Raw genomic sequence first — 14,287 nt, 5'->3', positions numbered from 1 at the left:
CTTCAGACCTCACTACTGTTTGGAAGTGATTTCACGTAGCCAGTCTCTGGCTCACAGTATTAGATAGACTAGACCACATTCAGTTGTTTGTTTACATGGTCCTACATTCTGAAGCTAGAGACAACCAGTATCTTTACCCTGTGGAAGTTGAAAAGTGCTGATCTGTGGTCTGATGTAGAACCAGCTCGTCCAAGCCTGTGTTTCCCCTGTCTTTCTGGTCTCAGGCAGACCCTGGATCAGGATTGAGAGGCTTTCTGCTGTGATCTGTTTACTCTCGGAAGGCTGGCTAACCACACCCACAGACAAGGCTTGCTTTATTTCTGCAAGGGGGTGGAACGTGGACACACCCTCACTCACGTTTTGCATCTGCTCCGTAGACCGAGAACACATTCACACGCCGGCAGGCAGGACAGAACTACTCCAGGACCAATCTGACCAGTGACACCATGGCTGTTAACAAGTGCATCAAGTACCTCCTCTTCCTATTCAACCTGCTCTTCTGGGTGAGTCCTCATTTGTGAATGACTACTGATTACATACTGAAATTAAATACAAATGTGATTTTTAAGTTTTCTACTACCAAAAATGTGTGTGGTTCTGAAGTCTCAAGCGGTAGTCACCTTTTTAAATATGGGTAGACATGGTACAGTTTGGTTGGAAGGTTTCTTCCATTTTTGTCTCCTCTTGGGAGTTTTTCTGGGAGTTTTTCCTTGTCTTCCTTGAGGGTTTATGTTGGTTGAGGGGCAGTTCTATGGGCGTTTGTGAAGCCCTCTGTGACATGCTTGCTTGTAAAAGGGCTATACAAATAAATTTGATTTGTTTAGAGAACTGGGAGCCATCCCTTGTCGTCCTGGAGCCAGAGGACATCAACCCCTGACCACTCCCTGCTCTGTGGCGCTGCCTCAGACACTAACATCCTCTAAAGACATTACAGCAAATCAATGATTCCATCTGGTCTGCTTCTGACAGAACTAAGCTGGACCAGGCCAAGCCAGGCAAGGATAGTGAAGGACTGCAGGAGATGTTAACTCATTTTAGAGCGTGGTGTTAACTGCTTTTAGAACACTGTGCTGGCGGCCAGGCTCCTTCTCCCTGTCTTTCTGTAGCTGTGGACTGGCTGGATGTCTGCTGGCTGATTTTTGTTTTGTCAAGAAACGTCATGGTTAAGATTATCCATGACCCTTCCCATGTCATGGTCTGACCTTGAATTCACGTCCTGTGTCGTCTCCCATTTTATAATGGCATTTTGATTTGCTTTACCCAGCAAGGATTTACAAAATGGCATGAGTTTTCCACCCAGGAGTGGAGCTAACCTAGTCATTTATCATAGATTGCTGTGAGGAGGGAAGTTTTGGTCAAAGAATGTGCTAGTACGTCCAGTTCCAGTTATTCTACAGCACACCTGGAAGTCACTCAGCAGATTGAGATGTAGGTGTGGTCTCTGACAAGTACATCTTTCCATAACAACAATGGGTAACTCTGTGGGGGAGTTTGGGTGGTGCTCAGACATGACTGGTGTTCTGTCACAAGTTTCCTTGGTAAGACACGGGTGAATTGTATAGCTTTAATGGATGATTGATTTCTCAATTACACATTTCCCATGCTTCACTTTCTGTATACATTAGGAAGAAGCACCTGTGGCTTTTAAAAATAGTTGTATTTAGAGAACCATGACCAGCCTTTTTCAAGTCTATTGTCTTGAAGGGCTTCCCTCACTAACTTTTTACACTTGAATCCGATATGCTCAAATGGCTTTGTTCTAATAGCAGCATAACGTGAACATCAACGATGTTGTGAAAGGTCTTGAATTAGCCTGTTCAGCTATCAATCTCAAGCTGCGTGAAGATTACATTTTGTCTGACCAGGCATGACTTAAAAACATATTCTTATTTACAATAATGGCCTTGCAGGGGAAAACTTCAGGAAATTAAACAAATAATACTGATACAGGGAGGACAAAAACATAAAGCATTCCGATAACCAGAGTGTAAACATAGCTTTTTTTCCAGGCCACTCACCCCCCAAGGTCACATTTGCTTTGTGTATCTTTGCCAAATGAGGGAAGAGAGAATTTATAAGTGAGTTGCAAACATGATGTTAAACTTCACCTGCCATACTGTTACCTAGCAGTGGCAAGATAAGTGTGTGTGTGTGGGGGACAAGTTTGTTTTAGAAATACAAACGATTATAAGTCTCACCTGTTCTCCCTCTGAGGTGTCTGGGTACCTGTATTTGATGTTGCACTTGTCTGACATTAGTACAAGTCTTTTATTCCAAAAAGAGATTCCCCAGCTAAAAGGCTGCTGAATGTGTAAGGGAAGATACTGGCTGCACAGATGGTACCAGCAACATACTTGTGGAAGACGTGTCAGGTTCTAATTTGACGTGCAGGATTTCATGGAAATGCTGTTTTTCAGGTTTCAGAAGCAGGACCATCAAACCCAGAATTATGGCCTGATTAGATCTGTGTTGAGCTCATCTTAAATATAACGTTCTCAGTCCAATCGTGCAAGGAAATATAACATTGTAATCAGCAGTTTTGAAATGTTTCAGGACATTTTGCAGATTAAGTTGGTGTCTGACTGCCTGGAAACCCCCTGTTTAGGGCGTTTCTGTCATCAATCATTTATGGCATTGATTAGGCTGGTTGCTAATTATTTTCATTTAATATAACTCACTATGATCATTGCTGCGCTGACCATGTGGTAAGTGACAATTCTCTAGGATGTTATGCTTTTTGCAGTTACCAGTTTCATCCACTAGAGGGAGGTAGTGTCATAGTGAGCGTGACTGCTTTGCTAAGATTAGTAGGAAATTAGATCTTCCTAATAATACTGTCCACTTGTAAAAACATTTTTTTACTTTCTAGATAAGCGGATGCATAATTCTTGGTGTATCCATCTACCTCAAAGTGAGCAAGGATGGAAACAAGGTAAAGAATGACCACTCATGAGAACAATGATGGAACACAGAACTTGTGAACATTGTACATCATCCAGTGACGCATCCATGGCCTTATGTTTGCAGATAACGAATGAGGTTGTTCCAGGAATTGACCTGCTCATTGCCATCGGTGTCATAATCATGGTACTGGGATTCCTGGGCTGCTGTGGAGCCATAAAGGAAAACCGCTGCCTACTCCTACTGGTGAGATCCATCTCCCCCTAGCGTCTATACAGCAGTCGCCTCCAGATCTTCAATGCCACTGAAGGCTTGGCGGTTTTCTATTGGGGCCCATGTGTACTAACCAGGACTCCCTTCTCCCCTCAGTTCTTCATCGGGCTGCTTGTCATCTTCGTCCTGCTGCTGGCTGCAGGAATCCTGGGCGCTGTTGGAGAGGACAAAGTAAGGATGAGGGGGGAAGTCCTGGGGGGGCTTGTTCTGGCTGTAGGTGCAGCTGGGTCTGTGCTCTGAGTGACTCTTGTCTTGTGTCTGGAGTCGAAAGAGTGGATAAAGACGCGCTTTGAGAAGCTGCTACCTCTGAGGGACCAGGACGCCAGTGTCCAGACTGACCTGCAGAAGCTGGAGGAGGAGGTAAGCTTGCATTTGTTCACTCAGCTGGGACTTCATGCAACGTGACGTTTAATCGATGCGGCAGATAATCTGGGAATGTAGGTGAAAAGCTGTAACTGTCTTAATGGTTGGTGCCAGGGAGTGGCATATTTGCATGACACTGCAACTGATCAGTATGGTTGTAGTGATGACTGCTCTGGGACTGGAAACTCCAGTTCCTTCGGATTGCAGTTAGACACCACCAGCCGTGCTCCTGTCTTCACGGTGGTGAGCAGGATTAACCTTCCTGTCTCTTTCACCCTCAGGGGAAGTGCTGTGGTCTGATCAACGGCCCTCAGGACTGGGGCAAAACAGTGCCCTCCTCGTGCAACTGCAAGGACACGGCCCAGAACTGCACGTTGACAGATGGACGTAAGGTCTACTCCACGGTAAGGCAGAAGGCCCAGGATGGTTGTTTACATTCAACTGAGAATGATATTATTGGGCAGAAGGGGGAAACCGGGTCATTTGGATTGTGTGAGTGACATGTGGCACTGAGCTTGTTAGCTGGACACCCAAGTGTCTTTCTCTGATCACAAAATGTACTGCTTTGGTGTTTATGGAGCTTCAAGTTCCCTGGTGTGTTCTGGGGTTTCAATCCTTGTCATGTGATTCATTTCTTCCATAAGCCCTGTATAAAGTTTGTGACATCCTTCATGGAGAAGCATGCTGTTGTGGCTCTGGCCATCGCTTTTGCTGTTGCCGTACTCATGGTGAGACTTGTTATGCACCCCTCATCCTTTAAAAAAAAAAAATCCATCTAAAACACATTTTCCAAGTTTTAAAGGCTAACTTGAAATTGATATCAAAACGGGCTGAATGTTTGGTAATGCTCTGCATTTGTCCCACCATCCAGCTGTTTGGAATGGCCTTTGCCATGACTCTGTACTGCCAGATAGGGAAGGTGAACGCCAGCTCTGCGTAGACGGCGATCTCCAGCCTTCCACTTGGGTCAGATGTTCTAGAACCATCTGCCTTGTCAGAACATGCACTGGTATGCTCAAGATGGAAATTATGAAGTTTGTTTTATTTTTTGTAAACCATGATCAAATGCATGTTTTAGTTTATTGTTCTTTATTGGCATCTGGTTAGGTCATCCTTTCAATTTTCTTTTATAATCATTTCGATTTCTTAAATGGGTATTGTACATATTTGCACCAACCGATGGTTTGTGTTATTGTTGAACAGTTTGTAGATGCTGCCTGACAACACAGCCTTTATATTTCATCAAGCTGTGTGTGTATATATCATTTTGCCAGGTTACAAAAGTGGAATCTATAAATAACTGTGCTGCCACGCCAGGCTAATGTCTTGGTTTGTGTTTCTGGTTTGTGTCCTATGCTTTTCCTCTGACTTCTGAAATAAATATCTATGATTAATTTGTTGTCTTTATTTTCTCAACCTGGTCTCTGATTTTGACTTCTTACTTGCATGATATATTGACATGTCATTAGTTGTGATCCGGGGTCTTATGAACACTGGCTGAGTTACACACAGGCAGGAAGAGGGTGCTACTCCTTTTTACTTGTGATGTTGCAGGACACATCTGCCAAAACGAATGCTTTACCATACGACTGATCATCATTTCTGGTCAAAAGCAGCCCTTCCTATCCACCGTTTGCTCTCTGTCGTTTTTGGCAGTGTCAAGCCACTTGGTAGTAAAACAGACAATCTTCCAAACTTGGTCATTTTCCATGTCTAAGAACAACAAGCTGAGCGACCCTTTTTTAAACACCATAAATCATGCCTGGTCTGGACTTGAACAGCCTCAGTCCTCTACCCTGCTCACATTTGGTCTATCTGCCAGTTGGGAGTGTTTGTCTAACCATGGCTGGAGGGAGAATCTACGTGAGAGGACTGTGCATCACAGTAAACGTCCTGTTGCTGGTAAGTTGACCTGAGGTGTTCTGGCTGCCTGTGACTTGGGGAGGTTGGGACCAAGATGGGCAGTGATTGTTTGATTTAAGGGTTGGTACTGTTGTATTCCACAGGGGAAACATGAACCTACAAACTACTGATAGCTTAACACCTGTATTGTGGGACTTGGCCTCTTGTCTCACTGTAGTACTTTAGATGGTCATTGGTTTCTAGCATGTTTTGTGGCCAGATGTTTTTAAATGTTAAAACATGTAAACACTGATGGATGTAAGCGTCACTGTCCATTTTCAGATCTTTGGTGGATTTCTCCTAATTGTAAGCTTGGCTTACAGCTTAAAACAAACCATTGAGGTAGGTAGGACTAGGACCACAATGACAGTCAAATTAGGAAAAAGTTACAGAACTCTCAAGTCCCATGCAGAGCCAAAAGCAAACATTTACCTCAATCTTGTAACAATTTATTGTACCCGGCTCTGTTAAACTCGGCTGTACTGTTTGACTCTACTCTGCCCTGTTTCACTACTGAGCTCTCCTCTGCTGCGTAGTTGGAGCAGAGAGATGCATCTCTGGGTGTGTTGGTGTTCAATGCGTTTGGACCGCTGACGGTACTGCTCTCCATAGTGGGAGTGTATGCAGCCTACAAAGACAGGAAGTGGGTCCTGATTCTGGTCAGTCCCACCACAACCATACATAATCCTCTATAGACCAAACACATTGGATACATTTGTGTGTTCTGATACCAGTTTCTCTGTTTCTCGAGCCTTCCCTTACCCTCTCTTTTGCTCTCTGCCTCCTCTAGTATGCAGGCTGCCTAACTGTTGAGTGGATTGCTCTCATAATAATTGCGGTTCCTCTGATCCATGTTCAACCCAAGGTATCTCATCTAATCACTAAGGAGTTACTGTTATCAATGAATATGAGCTATATGCAAATATTAAACTATTTGTTTATACATTAGAAAGTAATGAACTCAAATGTACATATAGACACTGATGATGGATAAGATGAATAAGCGAAAAGTTATATTCTAGATTTAAAGTCTAACAAAGTGTTTCTGCTGTTGTTGAAATCGGGAAGATCTTGGAGGACAGGTTTGAGAATGTGGTGCCCCTCTACAACGCTGATGCCAACATCCAGAGAGAGCTCAATAAACTGCAGGCCTGGGTAACTAAGAAAACAAATTTCAATCTCATCTTAATTCAATTGTGACGGTGCCATCACCACATCAGTCATGTCCTCTCAATTAGAGAGTAAACAGGAGAAGCAGGATTCGTTTTATCAGAACGATCTCAGGAAGTACCCCAACGCTGCACAACTTGATTTTGTTGACTGCTGTTGTGTGGATGCTGTTGGCAGCTCCTGTTGCTGTTATGGTTGTCAGGTTAAATTGGATGTTTCAAATGTTTAACCTGAAGCTCTAAAGGCTGAAATGTATAAACTGGTGGGGCAATGTGTGTGGAGGGAGGAGGTTATGCGGGTGGGGTAGTGTGTGGTGTGGTCGTCTAGGGGGGTAATGTGGAGGGGGGGTAATGTGTCACTGCCCAGATTGGGGTAGATGAGTGACAGGGTGATGTGTGTGGCTGACAGCGCTGTGTTGTCTCACCGTCAGGACCAGTGCTGTGGGCTGCAGGGCTACTCTGACTGGGAGGATCAGATACCCGAGTCCTGCCTCTGTGTCCAGCAGACCAACTCCTCAGACAGCCCCTGCCAAGCTGTAGAGGTAGTTCTGGGAAGGAGACCAGAGATATTCAAGTCTCTCTCTCGTGTTTCTCGTTCCCTCTCTCCCTGACTCATGCTCTGTCACTGTGCGCGTGATCTTTTGCAGATCTACATACTGCACAATGAAACCAGACGAGAGACACAAGAGCTACACGTGCATACCAAGGTAGCGTCTTATGCGGTCTGATGTTAGATGTAATACAGTCATGGTAAGTATAGTCACGTTTTGAGTTAGGACCATATGCAGTAGTATTTGTAAGAGCCCTACCCTTTCCCCAGCCCTGTGGACCCATCCTGAAAACACACATGGACTTCCTCATCCAGGTCATGATCGGCCTCATCTCTGCCTTCGCCACGATCATGGTACTGCAGACAGGGACTGTCTTTACCCCATAAAAAAAATTGAAATGTAATCCTGGAAAAATCTACCTGAATTATCTGTCTTGAATCCTATTTTCAGGCCTATTATAATTATGTATACGGTGTAATTCTTACAGGTCCAAGTGATTTGTGGGTCATTGCTCCTGAAAGCCATGTTTTTCTGTCTACAATACCATCCACCACTACATTTGTAAAGCCGTTACTGACCAGCTGCAGGTGTGCTTCACAAACTGTGTTGGTTGTCCTGCAGATTGCAGCCATCGTGCTGTCTCTGGTGCTGGGGCTGGAGAAGATGTGGAGCTCTTCTTCAGGCGAAGCAACGCTAAACGACAGCTCTGAGAGAGTCAAGCACCAGCTCAGCCCACAGGCTCTGCCCTGACCCTCCCATCCTGACCCTAAACTTGCCTCACTGCGCCTTGGACCTTTAATCCTTGACCTCAGACCTTGAACCCTATCCTATCAGTCTGACCCCACTTTTCCCTGACCTCTGACCCATGGTTATGCTATGACACCAAGACCACATATACTCCAGTACACAGCACTACAGAATACCTCTGGTTTATTACCCTTCATTAAGAGATTTTAATGTGGCCTGGTAGAGCATTTTCTGCTGTAGGGGGAACTATCACCTTCAGAAGTGTGTTGACTCTAAGACTCTTAATTGTATCACTAAAATAGAATGCATTCTCCTGTCAGAAGTAACCAACAATAGCAATGTGTGCTTAATGCCTTAGTGCAATACATGCAGAGACCAATAAAAAACTATTCAGTTGAAAAATAACTATTCTAAGACATGCATTTGTGTACTGCATGAGTTACATAGATAAAGGCCAAAGCTTAACCATCGTCATGGCAGCGTCGCTGTGATTGGACCTCTTCTTTTTCCAAAAACAAACTGTCATGATTCCATCTACAGTAGCTACGACTGTTTCTAAAACTACTACTTACTAGTAGTAGTTTTAGAAACAGTACTACTTGTATAGTTATAATCTCTACACCGAACAGTTATCCTATTATGGTTAATATCTAATAACTAGTGATGGGATCTGCAACTTGTTTCCTTGCAAGAAATAAACCACTGAACGTTCCTTGAACCCAATGACTGTGTGCACTTCCTGATAAAGACATGTACCCAACCAAATGACTGAAAGCAGAACTGTCCTGCTTAAAAAAAAACATGAATTCATATTTGTAAATGTCTTCCTAATAATCTTCTGAATATAAGTGCAGACGTGTATACTCAAATGTTTTTGTACTTTTAATTATATTTCCTTGCATTGATCATTAATCTCCTTCATATTTTGTCCTGGGCCTTTGTCTCCACTTGGGTAGGGTGAGTAGATTCCCAACCCACCAGTTGGCATCAACATATCAGACTCCTCCTCCCCTGTCTTCACTTCCCCTTTCCCCAAGAAGCTAATAAAAAGCCCATGTTGATAAGACTGTGTCAATAATAATATAATAATATATAATATATAATAATAAAGTTGACTCCCTCAGTGATATGTGTTCATTCGAAACTGCTGTAAATTGAAGGTTTGAACCAAACTGGGCTTGAACTGAGAGTAATACATATTTAATTTTGGTAAAGAAGCCAAGTTGGCAACATGCTGTAAACTTTGGAAGCAAAAATAGAAAAATGTGCAATAATACAATCATTTTAGATCCCAGTTGTCCCTTTCAAGTGTACACTCACAACACTATGGAAATAGAAGGCAGACGTGTCATTAAGTGTAAGGAATACATAAACAATGCTGATCAGATATGATGTACCAAATAACTCAACATGCTTAAGTCCTTAAAACAGCAATAGTTTGCAAATTAAAATCACTAAAAACTTTTATGCAAATGTTCTCAAACTAACTTACAAAAGACAAAAAAGTTACAAAACAGAAAAGGAGAAATCATTGCCAAACATGCAAAAGGTGCAGCCCTGTCAGATAAAACCAACTAAACAACCAGCAGATGAACAGTGCAGAGACCTATGAACGGCCATTTTAGGCACATAGCCAATCATGGGCTATTTGATATAATACAACCAGACACAGGCTACTTCTCTGCAGAGTTGAAGAGCTCAGTGTATTTGGGTGGCTGGGCAGAGAAGGTTGGGACATTGAAGATCAAAGTGGACCTGGGAGAGGAGACCCTCATCTGGTGCAACAAGATGCCCGACACCAACGCTCCCAGCAGCTGGACAACACAACCAGAAACAAACGTGTTAGCATACAACAAACACCACAACTGTTCCACTCAACTATTGCACAAAAGGAGAAAACCCTGCGGCCTAAGGTCTTGTGGCTACGTTCCATTTCAGTCATATCCAAAACTTTCCCAAACAAGTCTTGCTTTCGGTTCCACTTCGAGGTCAACTGTAACCTTTTTCTGAGCAGTGTGGTTGTTTGAAATTAGGTTCAGGTCTAAATACCAGTGTCACCCTAGCACATACTGACCGGATTCATTCAAATTCATCAGGAAAATTAGGAACTAGCCACTCACCGCCAGAGCAGAGAAGCCAAACATGACGCCCAGGCCGATGTCAAGCAACATTGCAGTATACTTCAGAATGATAGGGAAGCAGGGCTGTAGGGAAGACACAGACATGTTACTGACATGGTAGGTTTGGGGTTAGAGTTACTGAAACAAAAAAAAACACTGTGGTTAGACTACTGTCTAGCGGTCTGCAGTCAACAGGAAGCCCTCACCTTATTGTAGATCATCTTGGAGTTTATTCTGAACAGCGCCTGAGAAACAAAAGATAACAGAATTCATTTTAAGAAACGAAAAATGAAAAGAAAAAGGAAAACAACTTAAACACTGATAGGGCACCATAAAGAAGGATTCAGTTAAGGAAAGAAAGAAATTGAAGACAAAGATGGAGAAAGAAAGGGAATGTGACCAGACAAAAGAAGGAAAGAGAGTTGATGTCGATGGACTCACCTTGTAGCTGATACTCTGGCAGAGTCCCTCCTCCTCCTCGGCCACGGTCTGACAGGAGCAGGATTCTGGAACTTTCCCCCGCCAGTCCTCATAGCTGAACCAGCCGCAACACTGCAACTACAGGGGAGAAAACAGCACACACACACAGTCATGACACGCAATCACGTTGAATATATTCTGTGGGCGCGGTGTCCTCAGGGCTGTGTAAGTCGGTGAGTGTGTATGTGTGATCCTTACACTGAACTGGATCTTGTTAGTGAGGGCAATGGTATTTTCAGAAGCCTCATCCAGTGGCAACATTTCCCGGAAAGCCTTCTCCATACTTCCATTCAGCTACAAAGCCAGCAAAAAGATACATTTGTATGAACACAGACTCACACAAGACAAGAACAAGTGAACACCACCTGGGTTGTTTTCACGATAAGTGTACTAAACCTTTATAAAATATGCAAAACCAGAACAATGTAAATAATTTACATTTACATTTAGTCATTTACCAGACGCTCTTATACAGAGCGACTTACAGTAAGTACAGGGACATTCCCCCGAGGCAAGTAGGGTGAAGTGCCTTGCCCAAGGACACAACATCAGTTGGCATGACCGGGAATCGAACTGGCAACCTTCAGATTAATAATAAATAATAATACACATAAATTCTGATATAATTATGCAATGCTCTCACCTGGGACCGCATCATAGCAGACGGTATGGCAAAACGCATGAGAATTAGACCTCCACCTAACAGGATGGACATGAACTACAAAAAAGAGAAGGTCCAGTTAAACTTAAATGATTTCCTGTCAAAGTAGATAATAATAGCCAATAACAACAGAACAAGTAGTCATAACCCATAATAGCATTAAAAGGGCACTTTAAAATGTTCCACATAATGCCTTCGTTAACCAATCCATAAGATACATCCAATCAATTGCTTGTTAAATACTGTTGAGGTGTGGTCTCGTACAATAGCAATGTTATCAAGGTATTGATGGACAGGGAAAAGCCCGTTTATTTCACATCTTAAAGGAAGCGGTGGGGGCTCTGAAGGTGGGCCACTCACCACGATGAGGGGGATCCTCTTCTCTTTGTGAGCACCATAGGCTCCGAGGACAGCCAATGCCACGGTAACCCCTCCAATCACATACAGAACGATCACCCCAGTGGTGTAGCTCTGAAACTGTGAATGAAAACAAGCATGTAAGTAACCACTTAGATGTGATAGAAATAGTTATGGCATGTCAGCGTTTGGTGTTCTCTCTCCGATTTGCAGATTGCTCCATACTTATAAACCCAGAACTCAACCAAACTTAGTCAAACTGTTCCTGTAGAGACAAAACTCTTTCTTCATCACAAGTCACTGTTTCCCTTTGTACCCCTTAAAGCTTTTAGATTTTATAAAATGTCAGACTTCAGAATATATATATATATATATATATAAAAAAAAAAATATATATATATATATATTTTTTTTTTTTACATAAGTTTGCTCTTCATGACTGTGGGCCTCCATCTTGTCTTACAATGCGCAAACAACATGGCAGCCTTTGAGGTTTCATTTTCAGTTTGTATTAAACTTAATTGTCATTGTGCGCAGAACGAGTAGCTTAGCCTACAGAGCAAATGGAATGCAGGTAACATTTAACAAAAAGTGCAAAACGAATAGCGTATATTATGTTACATAATGTAGGTAATAGGAATTTTGATGTTAGTAATAATTGTGAATGAACATGCTGTCACGCAAGAAAAGGGTCACACTGTCTGACAATAAAAGTCAATAACATACAGGAAATCTGTGGTTTGGAAACATTGGGGTGGCATCGTCGCTTACCTGAGTGTTCTCATGGGAGACAACGACCTGGGACAGGATAGCCAAGAGGAAGAACACTCCTCCCACAATCTAGACGATAGAACCAAAAACATTGTATCTTACACATCAGTAACACATCAGAATCAGAATGTGTTTTTATTGCCATGTACGTTTTCACAGACACGGAATTTACTGTGGCAGGAAGGTGCATACAATAAACATATACGGATCTTATTATTATTTTTTTTTTAAACAGTTGAATGCATAAATAAAATTAAAAAGTCTAATACTAAGGAGCTAAACAATAACTATAACTAAAGAGCTAAACAATACTGTATGATATAAAATACATAATAGGCATATCACGAAGAGACGGAACTAAACTACCCCTGAACCTTTAGGCCTACATGTAGCCTAGGCTAAATACGATACAAACTTTTTAAAATTAGGGACGGGGTTGGATCTGAGTCGAAGTCTGTAGGTAGTTTATTTAAAAAATTGGAGTAGCGTATGCCTAGCTAAAACAAATTGCAACTTTAAAGTAGAATGTATTCGTCAAATGACAAAACAATTAGGCTACAATCAGAAGTAGGCCTAAGCACGTCAGGGCTATGTTATAACTGCGCACTTTCCCCGATAACGAAATACGAAGGGTAAATAGTTTAGCTTATAATGACTTACCGCAAAAAGGACATTGAAGAAAATGAACAGGCTTTTCAGACACGGACTAACTTGACCCATTATGTCGAAAAGACAACTTCGCACTAGTTACTTAGTAGCCTACCTAGTTCGCACAGTGTTACAGACGTACTGTCAATAGCTAAACTGAGACAGATAACAGAGAAGTTAGAATTCGGAGGGGTGGAGACTTGTCCTCGCTTCTCAAAAAAACAAACGTGTTCTCGATTCCCGGAAATCACCACCGGAGAATCATATAAGGGCATATCTTATTTTCGGGAAATTGCCCTTGCGCAAGGAATGACGTGGGAATGTTGCAACTTCAACGCTTGTAGACCAGTGGTTCTCAAGACCCCGTCCATAGGAAAAAGGAAACAACTAAAACATGAAGGACAGGGGGTCCCTGAAAGCCAGAGTTGAGAACCACTGTGCTAGAAAGTGCGTTAGAAATAACATAGTATTATTATTATTGCTAGACTGTGAGAAATATTTTAAAAACCTCACAAAAATCTGCTCCAATTGAGGTAGCCTATTAGCCTTCAGCGAATATCTGTCTACAACTATGGACCCCGTCAGTTCGCTTACGGATACCAACAGTTCAACAGACAGAGGATGCCATAGCACTCCACTCTGCCCTGATTCACCTGGAAAGTCCCAGCAACTCCTATGTCAGAATGCTGTAGATTGACTACAGCTTAGCATTCAACACCATTACCGCCACCCTTTGGAGCCTCAAGAAAGCCCACCTGTGTTCTATCCTCGTGTGGACTTCTGCCGCTGTAGCATAATTGTATTGTGTATTGGAAACCAACTGTATCTCAGTATGTTAACCCTTGTGTTATCTTCGGGTCATTCTGACCCATCAGTCATTGTGACCCACCGTCGTATTGCGACAGATTTACCGCATACAAAGACAAAGTGAAGCATTTTCTTTTAACCGTTGGGCTGTCTCAGACCCCCCACATTGCAAAGGTTAAAAGAAAATTATTTTAATTTGTTTTTGTATTGGGTAAAATTGGGTAAACACAACGATGGTTCGTTATGAACCTTTGGGTCATGTGACCCGAAGGCAGCACGAGGGTTAAGGTAAGGTGTCTTCCCCAGGGTGATACAGCTGACCTTCTCAGCGAATTTAATGAATCTGTACTCGCTCCTCTCCTCCTCCTCTCCTCCTCCTCTCCTCCTCCTCTCCTCCTCCTCTCCTCCTCCTCTCCTGCTCCTCTCCTCCTCCTCTCCTGCTCCTCTCCTCCTCCTCTCCTCCTCCTCTCCTCCTCCTCTCCTGCTCCTCTCCTCCTCCTCTCCTGCTCCTCTCCTGCTCCTCTCCTCCTCCTCTCC

General features: G+C 42.9%; 3 protein-coding genes across 3 annotated transcripts; 2 read left to right on the top strand and 1 right to left on the bottom strand.

Moving 5' to 3' along the window:
• The first annotated feature begins 2 nt into the window (after positions 1-2).
• LOC134037883 (tetraspanin-8-like) lies at positions 3-4,931 on the top strand. Its single transcript, XM_062483442.1, has 8 exons — positions 3-503; positions 2,870-2,932; positions 3,028-3,147; positions 3,271-3,345; positions 3,439-3,534; positions 3,819-3,941; positions 4,182-4,265; positions 4,409-4,931. The coding sequence occupies exons 1-8, from the start codon at positions 447-449 to the stop codon at positions 4,475-4,477; spliced, it is 687 nt and encodes a 228-aa protein (XP_062339426.1). The 5' UTR covers positions 3-446; the 3' UTR covers positions 4,478-4,931.
• A 427-nt stretch (positions 4,932-5,358) lies between these two features.
• Positions 5,359-8,954, top strand: LOC134037730 (CD63 antigen-like). The gene is made up of 9 exons (XM_062483221.1): positions 5,359-5,439; positions 5,722-5,781; positions 5,976-6,098; positions 6,230-6,304; positions 6,508-6,594; positions 7,040-7,150; positions 7,256-7,315; positions 7,429-7,512; positions 7,781-8,954. Exons 1-9 carry the CDS (start codon positions 5,380-5,382, stop codon positions 7,907-7,909), a joined length of 789 nt encoding a protein of 262 aa, XP_062339205.1. The 5' UTR covers positions 5,359-5,379; the 3' UTR covers positions 7,910-8,954.
• Positions 8,955-9,090: 136 nt separating this feature from the next.
• LOC134037729 (tetraspanin-8-like) lies at positions 9,091-13,117 on the bottom strand. The gene is made up of 9 exons (XM_062483220.1): positions 12,956-13,117; positions 12,296-12,364; positions 11,528-11,644; positions 11,150-11,224; positions 10,705-10,800; positions 10,468-10,584; positions 10,233-10,271; positions 10,027-10,110; positions 9,091-9,720 (listed from the first exon to the last, which is right to left on the bottom strand). Exons 1-9 carry the CDS (start codon positions 13,013-13,015, stop codon positions 9,580-9,582), a joined length of 798 nt encoding a protein of 265 aa, XP_062339204.1. The 5' UTR covers positions 13,016-13,117; the 3' UTR covers positions 9,091-9,579.
• Positions 13,118-14,287: the final 1,170 nt, after the last annotated feature.

This window comes from Osmerus eperlanus, chromosome 17 (assembly GCF_963692335.1).
Source record: "Osmerus eperlanus chromosome 17, fOsmEpe2.1, whole genome shotgun sequence".
In the NCBI taxonomy this organism is placed as follows: Eukaryota; Metazoa; Chordata; class Actinopteri; order Osmeriformes; family Osmeridae; genus Osmerus; species Osmerus eperlanus.
Note: the sequence above shows the minus strand (reverse complement) of the source record. Positions and strands in the feature narration are given on the sequence as shown.